Source organism: Cibotium barometz, chromosome 39 (genome assembly GCF_041138505.1).
Source record: "Cibotium barometz isolate CiBa-2024 chromosome 39, ASM4113850v1, whole genome shotgun sequence".
Taxonomy (NCBI): Eukaryota; Viridiplantae; Streptophyta; class Polypodiopsida; order Cyatheales; family Cibotiaceae; genus Cibotium; species Cibotium barometz.
Window position 1 is genome coordinate 20,773,013 of NC_141084.1, and position 13,617 is coordinate 20,786,629.

At 39.9% G+C, this 13,617-nt stretch overlaps 1 protein-coding gene and 1 long non-coding RNA gene across 2 annotated transcripts; both read right to left on the reverse strand.

The window, feature by feature from the left end:
• Positions 1 to 6,160: 6,160 nt before the first annotated feature.
• LOC147615853 (uncharacterized) lies at positions 6,161 to 6,989 on the reverse strand. The gene is made up of 3 exons (XR_015262647.1): positions 6,905 to 6,989; positions 6,457 to 6,559; positions 6,161 to 6,286 (listed from the first exon to the last, which is right to left on the reverse strand). It is a non-coding gene; the product is annotated as an uncharacterized LOC147615853 (long non-coding RNA).
• A 1,235-nt stretch (positions 6,990 to 8,224) lies between these two features.
• Positions 8,225 to 12,978, reverse strand: LOC147615854 (E3 ubiquitin-protein ligase RGLG1-like). Its single transcript, XM_086778455.1, has 11 exons — positions 11,783 to 12,978; positions 11,403 to 11,487; positions 11,133 to 11,276; positions 10,314 to 10,427; positions 10,053 to 10,150; positions 9,890 to 9,969; positions 9,674 to 9,779; positions 9,446 to 9,573; positions 9,167 to 9,332; positions 8,984 to 9,040; positions 8,225 to 8,835 (listed from the first exon to the last, which is right to left on the reverse strand). Exons 1-11 carry the CDS (start codon positions 11,921 to 11,923, stop codon positions 8,755 to 8,757), a joined length of 1,200 nt encoding a protein of 399 aa, XP_086634581.1. The 5' UTR covers positions 11,924 to 12,978; the 3' UTR covers positions 8,225 to 8,754.
• Positions 12,979 to 13,617: the final 639 nt, after the last annotated feature.

Sequence of the window (13,617 nt, forward strand, 5' to 3'; positions counted from 1 at the left end):
TAGGTATTCTATTGTGGACCGTGCTACATAGCACGAGTTGTTTTCTATTCAGTTTTTGCTTCATTAGGTAGCTTTTGCATCAGTTTCAGTCAGTGGGGCCATGGCTGATAACAACAATGATGTATTTCGCATGTTGTCTCTGCTGATGACAAAGTGGATGGAGATAGCAACTACCCACTTTGGGCATACATGATGCAACATGTTTTGGTTGCAAAAGGAGTGTGGAACATTATGCAGGGTATGGATGTACGTTCAGGTTCGGTGGATGTAGGAGCTGTTGAGGATGTTGCAGGTTCTAGCAACTCTATTGTTTGCTGCTGTTTTACCCACTGCTGAACAAGCTCGTTGGGATGGTAAAGATGCGCAGGCTCATGCCTTGATTGCACTTTCTGTCAAGCATAACATCACTCCACATATTCGTTCAGCTAAAACAGTAAAACAGGCTTGGGATATTCTAGCTGGTTTGTATGCAGGTCAGTATGCAGGTCGTATAACGAGGCAAAAATCTCTTACCTGCGTAAAGAGCTAGAATCGAAGATTATGCAGGAAGATGATGACATGAATGTTTTTCTTGCTGAGATTAAAGATCTCAAGGAACAGTTGATTTCTACAGGTGAGATTATTTCTGATCATTCTCTTGTGCAGACTGTTCTTGATGCTTTACCTGAGTCATATCAGACTTTTTCTTCCATGTGGAGACTTGTTATTGAGGACAGACCTGATGTTGTCAAGTATGATACTTTAGTCAACAAGCTCTCGCAAGAAGCGCAGTCCAAGCAAAACAGGACTAGACAGCGTGCAGTTGATCAGGCATTTGTTGCTGCCCCCCAGCAGAGAAGAAGTGGTAAGGCAGCCCCTTCCACTGTTTCTTCTCCTATTAGCAGGTCTGCAACTTCTTCTCCTTCCACAGGTAGCAACAATAGGTCTGAGAAGGCTCTTGATAAAGGCAAGAAAAAGATCAGGTGCAACTATTGTAAGGCAACTGATCATGTCATTAAGAATTGCCCTAAGCTAAAGGTAAAAGAGGCAAAGAAGAAAGAGTCAAATGTAGCCACAATAGCGGATGCTTCTACAAATGCAGATTCTGCAAATGTTGTGCAGGATACAGAATGGGCGTTTAGCGTGTATTGCCAGTTTGACCCATCTGTACATGATGCATGTTTGGTAGTTTCTGTTGACTCTGATGTGTGGTATTTTGACAGTGGTGCTACAAAGCACATTACCTCGCATCGTGATATGTTCACTTGTCTTGAGGCTGTCCCTAATGGGAATACTGTCACATGTGCCAATAATGCTTCTTACCCAGTGAAGGGCGTTGGTAAAATTATGCTTACTGCTGCAAATGGCAGCACTTTCACACTTTCAGATGCTTTGTATGTGCCAGGGATAAAGAATAATCTATTGTCTGTCTCTGCGCTTGTTGGCTAGACTTGGACTTGTAGTCAAATTTGTGGATGACAGATGTACTGTTCATGATTTAACTTCTGGTGATACGATTATTGCATCTGGCACCTTGTTTCGTGGGCTGTATAGGCTTAATTCTTATGTGACAAGTGTGTGGAAGATTCAGCAAATGCAGTTTCTGATGAAAAGGCAGTTTCAGATATGCAAAACTATGGCATGCTCATTTTGGTCATCTAAACTTTGCTAGTTTGCTGCGTTTGCGGAAATTTGATATGGTTGCTTCATTGCCCCCTCTTGAGGCACCATTGAAACATGTTTGTGAAGGCTGTATTTTGGGCAAAATGCAGCGTTCTGCGTTTCCAAAGGATGGTTATGTGCAGGCCACTCGCAAATTGCAACTTGTACATAGTGATGTATGTGGGCCTATGCAAACTCCGTCATTTGGTAAACACTTGTACTTCGTGACTTTCATTGATGATTACTCAAGGCATGCATGGGTATATCCATTGAAGGCAAAGTCTGAAGTGTTTTTGTGCTTCAAACAGTTTTTGCTTATTGGTTGAAAATGTATCCAATTGTACTGTGGGCACCCTCCGTTCTGATCGAGGAAGGGAGTACATGTCTAAAGAGTTTGATGCATTTCAACATTGACCAATTATTAATATAAGAAGGAGTAAGAAAGAAAATAATTCGAGTAATAAAGCAAGAATCCAAGTAATAAAGTAATTAATTTGAATATTTCTATATCTTCTTTAGTATTATGACATTTTAACATTGTGACATTGCTCTTATTTCTTTGTCTCTGCATGACAGTAGCATCATCTTCTATTAAAGAAGGAGAGTCTTAAGATCGTAAAGATAAATCATCCATCACAAAAAAAAAAAATTGCTCCACAATTTCTCACAATTCTCAGAGACCTAAAGAGAAAAGTACAAAAACTTGTGGTGAACAATATACCTAAAGATATTGCAGAGTCAATATGTAGATAAGTAGAAAGGGATATGATGCTGTTTATTTGATCATATGAGATACATGCATTCTCTGGGATATAATATCTCCTTCCAATGCCTTAAGGGGTATGTATCTCTCTCCTTATCAATCTTATCAATTCATATGAATTCCTTGTCTCAAAAATTTTTTGTGTTACAAATTCAAAAGCAAAAACAACTTTGTAATACAGATGTAGTTCAAAATGAAAAGGTGTTCTCTTACAGTCAAGGGGAGAAACAAATTTTAAGCTTCTGAAGGAGAATAACTTGTTCTTGAATGTGGTGCTTTGTGCGAGCATGAAAAACTGGGTTTCTCGCAACTGCCAATGCGCTCTGACTGTCAGTGTAGATAGAGGTGGCAGACTCGTGTCCAACACCCAAGTCAGCCACCATAAGCCGTCTGAGCCACACACACTCAATCATAGCTGTGAAGGCTGCCTTGTACTCAGCTTCACAACTAGAAGTGGCCACAGTAGGTTGCTTCTTGCTCAACCAAGATATGCATGAGCTACCGAGTATGAAACAAAAACCACTTGTGGACACTCTTGTGTCATAGCAACCAGCCCAATCTGAGTCCCAAAAAGCATGTAAATCTAGCGGCAACGATCCCCCCTTGGGATAAAACAACCCAAGATGTATGGTGCCACTCAAGTAGCCAAAGGTGCGTTTAACTGCCTTCCAATGCTAAGACCCTGGGCTATGCATAAACCTGCTCACCTGTGAGACTACAAACTGAATGTCCGGCCTCATAATGCATACATAAATGAGGTAACTAACAGCTGTTTGATAGAGTGTGACATCAAAGTGATCTCCAGCATCATGAAGACTCAACTTCAAACCTGTCTCCATTGGAGTAGCAATAGGCTTGCAATCTTCAAGACCAAATCTCCGCAACAATGTCTCAATATACTTTGTCTGACACAAAGCAATACCTCCATCACACTACTTAAATTGTACCCCCAAATAATGATGCAAATGTCCCAAATCTGACATCTCAAAAGAGGCATTCAAATGAGCCTTAAAATCAGCAATATGACTCTCATTTGGTCCTGTGAGCAGCATGTCATTGACATAGAGAGCAATGATTAGATGTACATCATCCACACATTTAACATACAAAGTGCTTTCTATTGGACTATTCTGAAAACCATGTGCAGTCAAATATGCATGTATCTTTTCATACCAAGATCGTGGAGCTTGCTTTAAACCATACAAAGCCTTTTTCAACCTGCACACTTTGTTTTCCTGCCCTCTTTGAACAAAACCACGAGGCTGCAATACATACACCTCCTCATGCAAATCTCCATTCAAGAACGCAATCTTTATGTTAAGTGATGTACATTCCAACCATTATGAGCTGCCAATGCACAAATGCTACGAATGGTAGTCATACGACAAGTGGGAGCAAAGGTCTCATCAAAATCAATGCCCTTTTCTTGAGCATAACCCTTTGCAACAAGTCTAGCCTTATAGCGATCAACACTGCCATCTGGCTTTCGTTTCAACTTAAAAACCCACTTACATCCAATGGCCTTTTTACCAATAGGCAAATCACACAAAGACCATGTACCATTCTTCATTATAGCATCATATTCACTCTGCATTGCAGCCCTGATTTTTGTGCCTCATCAAATGAAAGAGGTTCTTCCTCTTCACACATACTAGACACAACCAAAGCATAACAATCTGATGCATAAGAGGCATGCTGAAAACCTGAACGAGTACGACTAGAAATAAGTGCATCAATTTTACTATCACGCAAGGTTTGCACCAGCCATTTAGGCATACCTCTAGCCTGCTCATTTTCAGCCCTATCCTCATAAATTACATCCTGTAAATCTCATCAGAAATAGGCTGATCTATGATGTCGTTTGAAATCTGCATAGGCTCAATATTTACCTCATTAGGACTTACATTTGAATTCCCACCTGTAAATAGAGGCAACAACGTATCAAATACATCCCGTGAGCTCACACCTGTCTCTTTGGGTACATGATAACAAAGGCTGCACAGCATCTTCCACAAAAACAATATCTCGACTAATCAAGATACGCTTTGACTGCAGATGATACAATTTGTAACCCTTGCTCTCAGCACTGTAACCAACAAAAATGCATTTGACAGCCTTATCATCCAATTTTCTACGTTGTTGCACATGCACTAAAGCATAGGCCAAGCAACCAAAGACACGCAAGTGACCAATAGAAGGCTTTCTGCCATGCCAAGCTTTGTATGGAGTAACAGACTACAAGGCCTTAGTGGGACACCTGTTGAGTACATATGCAGCACATATGACAGCCTCAAGCCAAAACGCATGTGGCAAAGCTTGGCTCTTGACCATACATCGTGCCATCTCATAAGTGACTTGTTTTTCCTCTCAGCAACACCATTTTGCTGAGGGGTATACGACACTGTACATTGGTGTTTTATCCCACGATCTGCTTTGAACTCCTAGTGGTGTTTGCTTGGGTCTTGAGAATTTCTTCTGTAAGTTTTGATTCTCTCTGTGAAGAATATTTGTATAGTTCTCGTGTACCTTGATCTTATGTTTTCTTTTGGAGTTCTAGGATATTTTTCTACTGACTATGTAACAATGATTGAACATGAATGTTTAAGATATTATTTTGTTAGTCTCTCAACAATAGATTCTTGACTTTAATCTCTTGAAATAACCTAGGAAGCCTGATTTCCCATCACCTACATATTGTAACAATGATGTCGAATTGTTGAATATTGGATTGGTCATGATGATAGGGAGATTCATCACACCAAAGAGAGCACAAGAAAGAAAGAAAGAAGCATTTAGATCCCTCATAAGGTCTCCTTGAGGGTTTGTTGAGAGGGCATGTGTTTTTCTTTGGAAACCAAATATTTTTTTGCTACCCTCATATTATGCTTAGGCTTGGAGCAATTGATCTAAAACTAACCAATGCTAAAGTATTGCATTAACATGAGATTCACCTTTCTTTGACTACTACTTAAGAATGATTAAACATGAATGTTTAAGATATTATTTTGTTGTCTCTCAACAATAGACTCTTGTCTTTAATCTCTTGAAATCATCCAGAAAGCTTGATTCCTCATCACCTACATATTGTAGAAAGCCTGATTCCCCATCACTTACATATTGTAACAACGATGTCAAATTGTTGAATATTGGATTGGATCTTAAAAATTGGTCATGAGGATAGAGAGAATCATCACACCAAAGAGATCACAACAAAGAGAGAAACATTTAGAACCCTCATAAGTTCTCATTGGGGGTTTGTTGAGGATATGTCTTTCTTTGGAAAACAAATATTTTTTTGGGGGTTTGTTGAGGATGTCTTTCTTTGGAAAACAAATGTTTTTTTGCTACCCTCATATTACCCTTAGGCTTGGAGCAATCGATCTGAAACTAACTAGTGCTAAACTATTGGCTTAGTAGGAGATTTACCTTTCTTTGACTTCTTCTTAGTTTTTTGTTGATGGTCTTTAAGCGATCCAAAGTTATATGCAGCTATCATTATATCATTGGGTGTTGATTAGGTTTCTTAGCACCCCCACCCTTGATAGTGTTGGCTTGTAATAACTAGCTTGTGTAAGTATTGATTTACCTAGTGATTTCCAAGCAATCTAATAACTAGCTTGTGTAAGCATTAGTTTACCTAGCGATTTCCAAGCTCCTAGAAACATGATGTCGTATGTGGGCTTGCCATTGTAATAGGGTTTTATTGATTTTTATGGGTGTTCACTTTGTTGTGGTACACTTCTCAAAGAGAATGGTGTTTACTTTACTCATGGTGTATCGATCCTTAAGCTTGCGCACAAAGTATGGCTTTAATTTCTCAAAAGCTCATTGATGAACTAGTGCCTGTGGATGCATATCCTCAAACAACAAATATAGTTCAACCTGCAATACAAAACCATCGTATAGCAAGTTAAACATTTGGTTTAAATCTGGTTTATAGTTATAGGTTCCTAGGTGTATGCAACTGGTTCACCAATCAGTATCTTATTGGTTTAACACCGGTATCATATTGTTTCAAAAATGGTATTGTCTAAAGCAAAGTTGATCTTTACCTTAACTCATGCATGTTGCATAGAGTAATGTTCCAAACGATATCATACCAGTACAAAACACTGGTATCATATGGCCACCCCAAGTTCTCCTTCCGGTCTTTACCTGATATCATACCAATGTTCAGCCAATATAATACCGGTTAGAAAATTTCCTATATACAAAGTACATTAGAGGATACCATGCTCTTAAGTGAGTATGATAGCAGTGTTTAATCGACAGCTGGTCTTTTCGCTATTAGTAGTGTTAGTTGTATACAACTATCATTCCACAACCGAGTTGTAAGGTTCGTTGGTTATGCAAGTTTGAAAACAATAGCCAGCTTTGATAGCTAATAATCTAATTCAAAACCTAATACTGTATAAGATAAAGTCTTCCATTGTGTCATTGATAATTTGATAATGTTTTAAATATAATACATAAAATTAAGAACTATTTTCATAAATATACCTCTGTGAGTGGACGGGTGGACTGCATCCTCTGCCAATTGAATTTGCAACCACGTATGCACAAGTGATCTTTTTTATGGGTTTTGACCAAAGCATTTACAAGTTAATACGACTGGATTCAAAAAATAGTAATATAAATAGGAGATAGGTTCACTTAGTACGATAAACAAGGAATTTGTTTACTTAAAATTGGACAATGAATGAGCATAACCCCCCTTTCCCTCTCCTCATTTGATCATGTGGTCACTTTTTGATTTTTCGAAGTCTTCTCTATCTTCACTTTAATCTCCAAACTAGTCATGCCAAGATTACAGTATTACATGAGTTGAAGATGACCATGCTTTATGGCCTTCCCAAGATGAAGAGTGTAGCAAGGCACATGCATCAGATAATGTAAACAAAGATGGAAGATAAAGCTTACCTTGCAAAGAAAGGGATGGGTTGCAAGGTATCTTCTGCTTTTGGCTCATTAGGGGAGGTTGGGGCTTGGGGTTGTCGATGAGACGTATCAAAGTAGTGTATTTATGCTAAAAATCAGAGATATCCAAAGCTTGCTTAAATTAGCAAGACTTTGGAAGAAGGGTGGTGTTAGGAGAGACGGGTGACAATTTTTCTTTAGAAATTAGCAAGACTTTTGAAAAAGGGTGGTGTTATGAGAGAAGCAAAAACTTTTCCTTAGAAATGAGAGGCATAACAAAAATGATGACTAAGAATTTGGTGGAATCTTTTATATATAGCTTATATGCAACCAGTAGCATTGACAAATTTCTCTAGATCAAGCTCTGCTGATTGTGATGAACCTAAAAGAGCTTCATCCTTATCAGAGCTAAATCTAGAGAAACTGTCAATGCTACTGGTTTCATATCAGCTATGTATAAAAGAGATCATACCAAACTCACTTAACACCAGCCTTTCAATTTTGCCTCTCATAACACCTCTCATTTCTAAGAGTTGTAACTTGCCTCTCATAATACCACTCTTCTTAACAAGCCTTGCTAGTTCTAGTAAGCTTTAGATATCTCCAATTTTTGACATATATATCTCCTCATGAGACATTGGCTTTGCAAGGCAAGCTTTATCAGGTTCTCATGCTTTTCTACTGTCAGTCATCATCCTGGCCAGGCCATAAAACACAGTCATCTTCACCAACTCTAGCTCATCAGCACTTGGGGCTTGTTTCCTTGCTTTTCCATGGCCTCTTTCTTCTTATCAAGGTCACGTCTCTGCCCAGCAGGCACAAATGATCGGTGAGCGGACACAAATGATGGACAGTAACCCACACGAAACTTAGCCTCAAACTGAGATCTCCCTTCTAAATCGATTTGGCAAATGATTCTGAAAGTTAATAAATTCCCTATAAAAGCTTGTACAATGAGCTCCAGGGATCTTGTTTCTCAGATCATAACAAAGGAACAAAGGTCCATAAGAATTGATTGGGTCTAGGCAATTCAAACTCCTTACATAGTTGCATTGTCTCACCTGCATACTGCTAACCAAACGGAGGCTCTATTTCTGTGAAAATGTACAAAAAACAATCCTTCATTCTTCCAGATGCTCTTAAGGAGTACCAAGTGCCGAACCAACCATGGATTATTTTGACAATTTTCTTCCTTCCAGAGGCTGTATATATTTAAATCTCAAAACGTATGGCAGCAACTTATACTATCTGGATCTCTGAAAAAAAAAGGTATCTGTCGAAAACTCCATACATCCAAGATGGTTGTGTAACTCAGTCTTCCGTCAAAAGTATATACAACTAACTCATTATGCAGTTTGTGAAAATTAGGGCAGCCACAAGTACTAATGTGTGCATCCAACACCTTTATGAATGAGGAGGTTCACAACAGAATGTCAATACAGCTTCAATCTCGATGAAATCACTACCCGACAAATGGGACACGTGGATAAGTCGTCCCCACAGTCTTCACAAGTCTGCACACATAAGGTCAAAATCTTTCTCACGTCCACATGCAAAGATAGACCTGTTAACTCATATACCACTCATCTCCCTTGCACTCAAAGAGAGCAACATGAAAAAATCTTTGAATAAGTATATTTTTCTGAGATGGAGAAATCAGACCTGATGACCACAATTGAAAGCCATGTTCTTTGGGTTCACCCAACACACAGGGCAGAGCTGTAAATGCAGAAAAGAATAACAGGTGAGGCACAGGCACAACATTTGTATGTAATGTGTCGGCCACCCCTTTCATCACACACGAGACTTTTGTTGGAACTTAAAAAGAGACCAACGTTTCAGCACCTGAGAATCTCCACTGTTTTGAGTGGATGCCGATGAATTCCCACCAGCTGTCGATCTGAGGCCTTGATGACTGGCCTGATTGGTGCTTCTCGAGGTTGGATATCTTGCTACTGCGTCGATGGGTGTTGGCAACGGATTCATGGTGGGTAATCTCTCCGTTTGACGGCTGGAAAGACCTAACAACATCAGCAAGTGGTATTGCAAAATACCAACTAAAGTGTATGGTGTGCATGTGGCATGTGCATGGGTGTGATTGTATCCTGATGTACACAATCTTACTTTAAAAGGCTAAAATTCACTGCAGCCTTAAACTGGCTTGGAATCTCCATCAATGCTGCCAGTGCAAATGCTGCTTCTTTCTGCTGTGGAGCTATGTTCTTGGACATGATCTCTGTGAAGTTGACAAACTGCAGCACACGTTCCATTGCACCCATAGAAAATAAGTATGCCGCCATAAAATCTTTAAAGAAATTTGCATCCAAAATCCAAGACATTAAGTCAATTCACCTGAAAGTTGTCGAACACACGCTCAGGAATGTTGTCATCAAATTGCTGCATCATGTCCCACGGTCCATCACCAACTCCCACTAGTACGATTGACAAAGGGTACTCGCTACATTTGTTCATCAATATTAGGAGTAGAAAGGTTTGAGATAAAAAAGGAACCAAAACCCACACCAGTAGACCATGATCTGGAACATGGGTGCATGAACACGCGCATACCTTGCTGCCACAATTGCACCAATTGTACTTTGCTCCTGTGGACTTAATCTCCCAGATTCAGTGTCAATACTTCTTGTCACCTGCAAAACCTGTCACATTTAGCAGACTGCAAAGTAATGGTGTTGCAATTCTTGCAGAGAAGTTTGCTATGCCACATGCATACCTGTCCGTCCGCTATTATCAGTAACACATGATATTGACATTCACTCTGTACAACAATGTCAATGGCAGCTTCTATGATGGGCGCAAAAGATGTTGGTCCTGCATATCAATATGTTTTTAAAGCTACACATGAGCTTGTTTCTCAAGTCAACAGGAAACAGTGATTCAACTCTACTATAAGAGAAACAATAAAAGTGCAAAAATATGCAGGCATAATCGTAGTGAGAATGTCAAGATTGAATGTAGGCATATTTGTACGCACCAGCCAGTCGCAAGTGAGGAACAATTTGCTTGTAGCGTGAGAGCGCCTCCCCAAATCCATTACAAGGCCGATGATCCGGGAAGAAGCTAAATACATTCCGATCATGTGTTGTTACTGTCAGGGTCACACCAACCAGAGGGTCAAATCCACACTAGCTGTAATAAATTAATTAGATAATACCTGAAAACCTTGTCAACTTATTAATAATGTCGCCTGCACACCATATTGGGTGCCTCGTGGACACGCTAACCAGCTTTGGGCGAGGTTAGATTTTGCGGCTGCTAGCCAGCCCACACAGGTGCCCAAAACAGCCTAAAAAGGTGCCCAAAGAATGGTCACCTTTTTAGCCCAGTATGAAAACATTCGATGAATTTCATGGCATTATTTTCGGACTTGCAAAAGGTTGGCCAAAATTCCAAATGGAGCAGTTATGAACCTATAAATAGCAAGATTTTGGTCATTATTAAGCATTCGGCACTCGTTAGCAAGCCTCAGTCCTGGATCAAGTCCAAATTAGCAAAAGGCAGCCCAACGACAGCAGTTTGCAGCACTCGAGCAGCAAGTCAGTAAGTGTGATTCATTGGTAGTTTAACACACATCACTCAAGAGTCCAGAACAAGTCCCAATCTCAACAATCAACGTAAACATCTATTCATTCAGTCAATATAAGCATGATAGAAAAGTTTGAAACGAAAGCCTCCATCTAATCTCTGTGTATTTCAGTTTTACACATCTTAAATAGCATCAATTGAAGTTAATTAGCAGCATTAACCAAGAACGCTCCTGCTACAAATGATGAGAAGCAAAGGTTGCAAATACCATCTCCAAATCCAAAGCAAGGTATGAGGTTGTCATCATCAAAAGGTGAAAGCGTCCGACCGATAATTGAAATGGCATGCTCATAAGGATTCATCGTGTTCTCACTCATTGCATGTAGGCTTCTCCCATGAAAGGACTTTTTCCCTGCCAACCCATAAATGACAACCCGTAAAACAACGAATTACAAGCAACTTTACCAATCACATACAAGATGCCGCATAACTTCCAAACAGCTTTGAATTCTTAAGCAAATGAGGGTGAGGGACAAACCCGTCCATTCATTACTTTTAGTGAAATCGATGCCCACAATCAGATTTGACGATTCAAGGCCTGCATTTCGTAAAGCCTCTGTCACCTGCTCGCCATACCAGATTTAGAAGAAGGTTCAACACACGTGAAAACCATTGCTTCATCCCTTCAGCATTTCCAGAGGTGCCCTAAAAGGACACCCAAAATATACTACTGCTAGAAACCTTTCATGGTAAGGTGCCGTGTAAAATTACAGTACTCTGCCAACCCAGAAACTTAAAAGATTTGATCACACACAACAAAAATCAGCATCTATTGTGACCTCATGCAAATAGGATACAAACCCTGTGGCCTGAAAATGATAACAGAGAGGGCTGATGGGACTGATGGTTGCATAATACCTGTTCAACACTGTTGTAATTGTCACCGATGTATGAGTACTGCCTGGACAGCTTCTTCCCACTTTCAAGTCTTCTTGAATCCCGTCCCATTGAAGAGTCGTGTGATGAGAATGAAGCTGCTCTAGACAGTTTGCCTCCCATTTTTGAATCAATGGAGTGTACCACCAATGAAAGTCCTGTTATGAGACAGTCCTGCTAGTAACTCTGGCCTGCTGGGCATGATTTTGGCATCAAGGATCTGGCTATATTAGCCCTGCAGAAGGGAAAAATTCAAAGACGCACAGTTCTGTAGAGAGTTTCCTGGAAACGAGAAGGTGCAAGGAAATTCACATGATTTTGGGTGGACAAGGTTTGGGTCAACTTTACAATGTGGGCTATGAGAGTTTGGGTGTAGCTATGAAAAGCAGAAAGCAGAATACGGATGAAGTAAACAGAAGGAAAGTAGATTGCGGTTGAACTAAAAAGCAGAAAACGGAATAGAGTTGAATTTAATAAGAAATTAATAGAAGCAAATTAGGGTTGTAACAGAAAGCACTGGAAAGAAATTGGGTTGAACTAAATAGCAAAAAGCAAAATAGGGTTGAACTCCAAAAGCAGATTTCTGTTGACAAAGACGGTGGGTAGAAGGAAATTTTCAAGGGAGGAAGTGATCTATCTAATCAAAATCTGTTCAAAGCTCAATGATTTGAAAAGCAAGTAGGGTAAGATGGTGATGATGGAGACAAAGGGTTGAAACTTGAGATAAATCGGAGGTGGATGCAGAAAACAGTGGAAGAGAGCGACAAATTAAGGAGACTCTCTCTCTCTCTCTCTCTGTCTCTCTCTCTCTCTCTCTCACACACACACACACACACATGCGCGCACGCAGAAACACCCACTTCAGATTTCCGCAGAGAAACAAGGAAAACACCCTTAACGCTCTCTCTCTCTCTCGCTCTCAGACACAGGTCACCGTGACAGGTGCGTGCAGAAAACAAAAGGAAAACCCACTTGATCTTCCGGCAGAAAAAACAAGAAAAACACCGCTTTCTCTTACACGCAAGCAATCGCAGGAGTGACAGGTTAAGAAAAGGAAAACAAACCCACCTCGCTGCACGAATTCCGAGATGAAAAAATGAGAAACCGCCGACATTGCATCACGGGTCCCCTTCATCGTGCCAGGCTTTTTGCTCTTCGGGTCCTTTGGGGGGGGGGGGGGGGGGGGGGGGGGGGGGGGAGCTTCCTCCTCGTCTTCATGGTGGAGATAAGCTTGCGGCTCCATTTCCTGCCACTTGTGACAACTTCCAAGGCATTATATATATTTTTTAATTTCATCAGGAAAATATCACAGCAGTTGATACGTATGTGTGTGTGTGTTAAATGCTATGGCTATGCGTGTTGATATATATGCATGTGTGTGTGTGTGTGTGTGAGAAATTATGATGATTGCTATGGCTATGTATGTGATATGTATGTAATTATGACAGCAGTTGATATATATGTATATGTATGTGTGTGTGTGTGTGTGTGTGTGTGTGTGTGTGTGTTAAATTATGATGATTGCTATGGCTATGCATGTTGATATATATATATATGTATGTGATATGTATGTGTTGATATATATGTATACGTATGTGTGTGAGAAATTATAACAGTAATTGATATGTGTGTGTGTGTGTTAAATTATGATGATTGATATGGCTATGCATGCTGATATATATATATATATATATATATATATATAGGCTATGCATGTTAAATTATGATGATTGATATGGCTATGCATGTTGATATATATGTGTGTGTGTGTGTGTGTGTGTATGTTGATATATATGTATATGTATGTGTGTGTGAGA